The sequence below is a fragment of the Aythya ferina genome (assembly GCF_964211825.1).
Source record: "Aythya ferina genome assembly, chromosome: 4".
NCBI lineage: Eukaryota > Metazoa > Chordata > Aves > Anseriformes > Anatidae > Aythya > Aythya ferina.
Window position 1 is genome coordinate 73,937,854 of NC_140300.1, and position 5,814 is coordinate 73,943,667.

The window sequence follows — 5,814 nt, forward strand, 5'->3', positions numbered from 1 at the left end:
TTAATAGGGGATGATTTGCAAACGGCGTCCCCCCCCCGCCGCCCCCCGGCCCCCCTCTGCCCGACTCCTGCTTTTCTGCTCAATGGCACAGATGCTGCTTTGTGCTGCCCAGGACCAAGCAGCTATTAGCAGCAAATCCAGCGAGGGAAATTAATGAAGGCGACTACTAATAAAAGGCAGCTCAGGACAGCCATACCAACTTGCTCCAAGCGGTAATTAACTTTTCTAAAACTCACGAAGGTAAATATGCCATCAGCTTTGGTCCGGACCCTCTCCTTTTTAATCAAGGCAGGGGGATGGGAGGAGGCCCGGTCCCCGCTGCCCTCCGGCACAGCAGCCCGCCTTCCCTCTGCCCGCTGCACGACTTTTCCTCAAGGCGGCTTTTAACGTGCTCTGTCTCCAGTCCCAGCACTGCACGCTCACCGTCCGTGTTGCGTTCAGCACTGCGGGCTGCGGGAAGGAAAGCACAGCCCAAAGCTTGCTGTGCTGGCCCAGAGGCTCAGTGCTAAGCCCGAGCTCAGGTATGCCCCACGGTGACAGCAAAAACGTGTGCCGAGCCCGCACAGACAGCACAGCATCACGGCTTTAAGGCAGGATGCTTCCTGAGGAGGAAGGTGTCAGCTGGGCACAAGTCAAGACAGGTTTAGAGATGCAAGACTTTGCCCAGCCCACGGCATCCCTCTACACTGGGTAAAAATCCCACCAAGACTTCTGCTCGTGGAAGGGGTCCGCAGAGCTACAGCTGCTGCACAAAAGCGTGCTGAGCTGCGGTGAGTGCTTGGGACTGCTTTGTCCGTACAGTGCAGAAATGGGGGCTGCGCAGGTCAAATCCAGACAAAAAGAAGGCAAAGTTTTACCAGACAAGCCCAAACCCTTACAGGAGGTGTTTTCTATGGCTCGGTTCCTGAGAGATCAGTTGAAGCCCCCCAGCCCCTATGGCTGTGTGGAGCGCTGCGCTCCCCTCACCACAGCGATGCGCTGTCCCTGTCCCACAGGGCCGGGTCCTCGGCCAGGATGCACCCCAGGGCCAGCTGCTTTCCCCAGGCACACGGGCATACCCCCATTTGTATGTTTTACAGATAGTTTGGGGTGTGCTCTCATTGAAGAGGCATTGCATTTCTCTAAGTTGTCTTTGTGTGGAAATAAGGTGTAACTGTCTAATATCCCAGATGATTGGCCCTTTCAATTAAAACCACATTATGCAAAAAATAATGAATCCCATGTTAAAAAAGCAGCCCACGTGTGCTTAATTACTTAATGTAATATACATTTCAATAACGAAGTCATTAGAGCGCACTGTAGGAGGTCCTGTAACAGGTGAACCCTAATCCAGTTGCTTCACAGCATAATGGCATTACTTTATTTTTTTTTTTAATTTTATTTTCTGCCATCACAAAACCAAAGCCTCCTTGTGACAATAAAATCATTAGAAAAATTTCCATAACAGGAGTAAATCAAGGCCAGGCCATGCATCCCACATGTGTGAAATGCGTGCTGGGGAGCGGGGAAGGCCGCGTGGTGGCCAGCCATGCAGGCCGGGCTTGCTCTGTGGAAACACATAGGTGCAGCAGCGGTTTGTGTAGCACACGAGAGGAAAGAAAGTGCCAGCCCTTGGGGTGAGGTGGGCTCCCCGTAGCTATTTGTGAGCCAGGGGTGTGTATAAACCCCTCTCTGGAGCCACAGAGCAGCCCGGCAGGCTCCAGCAGCACAGAGAAGCTTTTATGCACGATGTGCAGAAGGATCATAAACACACTTTAAAGGGAAGGCAACCTCTTTGTCACGAGGAATTACACTTTTTCAGCAAGGTGCAGCCGTGGAAACAGCCCCCTGGCTCCCCCACTCCATCCCAAGGGGCACTTTTGCCTTTTACACCTGCAGCCCAGTACCAGGCCCACTGCAGGGCTCTGGGCCCACGGGCTGCTTTCCTGAGGCTCTGGGCAGCCACTGGGATTTTGCTAATAATTTGTGACCCTCCGGCTTTGCAGCAGTGCCTGCAGCCAGGAAGGGACCGGGGAAGGACTGTGGGACCCCCATCCACCCCCTTCTCTTTCCCATCTGCCCGGCAGGATGGGTGATGCTCCCCATCACCACCACGGCACGAGGGCAAGCCAGGCATTGGGCTCCTTGTTGGCATTCCTGGAGTTTAATCGTTAGAGGGGTTGTTCACAGAGAAAGACAGAGACATCCCGCTCCCGACAGGCCACCCCACACGCTGCCAGCCCCACTGAAAGGACGCCTCCTGTTTTGTTCCTTCTGGCCCACGGCAGATTTGGGGGGACACAGCTTCATATCGCTGGCCACATCAAAGCCGTGATTATGCAAATGCGCCCACTTTTTTCTCTTTCTTTTTCTTTTTTTTTTTTTCTTTTTTTTTTTCTGTCCTCCAGGAATTATTTATCACACAATAACCCCCCTGCCAGGGGGGGAAACAATAGATCAGGCTCGATAGCACCGCTCGCCCGAGGCTGCGGGGAAGGGGGGGCGAACCCCCGCACGTTTTATTGGGCTAACCTAATTTCACTAATTCTCTTTTCACACGTTCCTTTTTTTTCTTTCTTTCTTTTTTTTTTTTTTTTCCCTTTTGCCCCCTTCGGGGACGTCGCTCGCCGGGCCGGGTTTCACGCTCCCAGGATCCAGGGGCACCGGGCAGATTCATGTGCCGCGTGGTTTATTTAATTAATACATTCAGCCGCCTCCGCTGGTTTTTAATGATTTCCAGGTGTTTGCACCCAGAAGTCACAAAGTGCTGCTGGGCACACGGGACGATGATTGAAGGGCCTCGGAGTGCGCCAGACACCCCCCGGCCCTGCCAGCGATGGACTAATGGCGCTGGGCTAAAAACGCCCTGGTTTGGGCTCGTGGCACAGGCACGGAGGATGAGGACGCCCAGCCAGCGCAGGGCAGTGATGGAGCAAGGAAGGACTGGAAGGATGAAGGGTGAGGGCAGACTGGCTGCTCCTGTTCAGCACTTTTTTGGGTGCCCTGTGCAGGAGACAACATCTCCATGGGACAACCCGAGACATCCCCGGAGGTGCTCTGAGCTCCCCCTGGCCCTGCCCGTGGCATGGGTTTCACCCGAACATGAGAGAGATGAAGGAACGGAGCCTTCCTCTTTCAGCCCAAACCAGTTTTTATTTAAGCTCACTCATTTTTATTTTCCTGGGTAGTGTTTATGTCCTACGTCCCTCTCAGTGATACTCAGGAGCCATCAGTTTGAAGAAAGGTTTTAGGCAGTTACATCTTCTGCAGCGGGAGGTAAAAGTAGATCCTCAGCGAGCTCCCAGTGCACCTAAACGCAGCATTGCTGCTAGAGAAACCACAGGATGCAGGCGACATGCTGCTGTATGGATGATTGTGTGTATTTCTGGTGGCTCCTTTCCACACCACAGCCAGTTCTGGGGGCTCCCTTTGCGGGAGAAGAAGGGATTTTGTTCTTGTCCCCCTCATCCCCGATTATCTTATCACCCCAAAAGTGACTGCACCAACGCTGGGACTAAGCTGACATCCCAGAGTTTAGTCTCGCTCCTATTCCACTGGGGGAAAAAAAAAAAATAAGAAAAAGAGGTGTGTGTAAGGGGGTGTTTTTGAAGAAGCAAACCAGAATTTTAGAAATGAAAACGTATGGGAGAGCTCTGATGAACCCTGGAGCACCTGCAAGGGGGCACACACCTGGGTCACCCCATCGCACCCCACAAACTCAGCTAGGTCCCGGGGTCTCCTTGCCCAGCCCACCCCAATTTTTGGCAGAGCCCAGGGCAATTGCCAGCCCCCCTGTGCCGGAGGAGCCCCCCAGCTCCTGACAGTTGGCACGCCAGCCAAAGAAAAGCAGCAAACCAAGTTATGAAAATTAGATATTTTATTTATATTTTATGACGAGAACAGTCCCTTTGCTCTTCGGCTGTAAATACATACTAGAATAAACTCTGTAAATTATACAAAAAAATACATATTTTCCATGAAATCTTTCTTTATAATAAATAAATGTGAACACGTGTGTGGCTGATCGCTGTAATGTTCCGTGTCTGTTTAGGTTTTCAGTCTGTTGATTTATTTTTAATCTCCTGAAAGAAGGGGGGAGTTCCTCGTCCCCTAAAGGTCGAAATAAATAATGCATGAGGAGTCCTCCCTCCCGATCCACACCCCCCTTTCCCTTGACGTTGTTTTTTCTTTTTCTTTTTTTTTTTTCCCTTTTGATAGAGAGTTCAGCCTAAATTTCCACGCTTGCATTCAGCCCTCACAAAGCCTACAAATTATACAATGACTTCTAACCTGGCCCCCTAACAAAACAACTCAACTTTTTCTTTTTTTTTTTTTTTTTTCTCTCTCTCTCTGTGGACCCCCACCCCCCCACCCCACCCCAAACCTCGTAAATCACAAGAGACAGCTGGCGAAACGGGGAGCGGGAGGGAAGGAGGGTTGGACGGGGAGGGGGGGGGGACACACACACAAAAGGCCCGGGAGCTGGGGGAGCGGACAAAGTGCAACGTCGGAGGTGGGGGCAGAGGAAATTTGGGACGGGGATGGAGAGGGGGGGGGGAAGAAAATCTGGGGAGGGGGCTGCGGGGCTAGAGGCAGCGGCGGGGCGGCGGCGGCGGCGGCGGGGGGGGCACGAAGCGGCCCCGGGGGGGCGCCCAGTGCTCGGCGTCGGACGCGGAGCCGTCGGGGCTGGCGGGCGATAAAGTGCAGGCGTAGGGGGAGGCGGAGGGCGCCGGGCTGCAGGAGGAGGCCGGCGAGGGGCTGGCTTCCAGCCCGCCGTCGGGGCCGGCCCTGGCCGCCGCCGCCGCCGCCGCCCCCCCGGCCAGGCGCAGCGTCTCGGTGAGCGCCCAGATGTAGTTGTGGGCGAAGCGCAGCGTCTCGATCTTGGTGAGCTTGGCGTCCTCCGGGAAGGTGGGCAGCACGTCGCGCAGGGCGTCCAGCGCCGCGTTCAGGTGGTGCATGCGGTTGCGCTCCCGGTTGTTGGCTTTCAGCCGCCGGCTCCGCTTCAGCCGCTGCGCAGCCTCCGCCGTGCGGCACCGCCCCGGCCGCCGCTTCCCCTCCCGGCGCCGCGGCCCCGACGGCCGGGCCGAGCCGGGCCGGGCCGGGGAGGCCGCCTCCTCCTCCCCTTCCTCCTCCTCCTCGTCCTCCTCCTCCTCCTCCTCCTCGTCGCCGGCGCTGGACGGCAGCGAGGGGGCGGGCGAGGCGAGCCCCAGCAGCAGCAGCTCGTCCTCCGCCGGCGGCGCGGGGCTCTCCGCCTTCACCAGCATCCTCCGGGGGGGGGGGGGGGAAAGGAGGAGGAGGAGGAGGGAGGATTTTTGGGGAGGGGGGGGAAAGGCGGGGAGAGAGGGGGGCGGGGGGAGCGGCCCGGGGCCCGTCGGCTGCGTGTCTGGCACACGACCCTCCTTAACACCCCTTATATACCCCGCGGGGAACAATCAAACCTGCCCCCCGCCGCCCCGCCCGACGCCCGGCCCCGGCCTCAGCCCCGGCCCCCGGCCTCCCCCCCCCCCTTTTTCTCCCCCCCCTTTCCCCGTGCCCCCCCTCGGAGCCTCGCGCTCGGCTGGAGCGTGCCGCTAATTTATTAATGAATGGGGGGGGGCGCGGGGCGCGCGCGGGACCCGGCGCCTTTCGGCAGCCCCGGGCGGGGGGCGGGGGGCGGGGGGCGGGGGGGGGGGGCTCCGACGGCCCCAGGCCAGCCGTGTGCGCTGGGGCCGGGCCGGGTTTGGGGGTCGCCTTTTCGTTGTTGGTGCTGTTTGGGGTTTTTCTTTAGCAGGTTTTGGGTTTTGGGTCGGGTTTGGGTTGGGTTTTTTCTCCCTTTTTTTTCATCGCCCAGAGGAA

At 57.1% G+C, this 5,814-nt stretch overlaps 1 protein-coding gene across 1 annotated transcript; it reads right to left on the bottom strand.

The window, feature by feature from the left end:
• Positions 1–3,861: 3,861 nt before the first annotated feature.
• NEUROG2 (neurogenin 2) lies at positions 3,862–5,309 on the bottom strand. Its single transcript, XM_084517000.1, has one exon. The coding sequence runs from the start codon at positions 5,241–5,243 to the stop codon at positions 4,566–4,568; it is 678 nt and encodes a 225-aa protein (XP_084373126.1). The 5' UTR covers positions 5,244–5,309; the 3' UTR covers positions 3,862–4,565.
• Positions 5,310–5,814: the final 505 nt, after the last annotated feature.

Excerpts from the sequence above, each read along its gene's own strand:
- NEUROG2 (XM_084517000.1), bottom strand. The coding sequence starts at position 5,243 with ATGCTGGTGAAGGCGGAGAGCCCCGCGCCGCCGGCGGAGGACGAGCTG.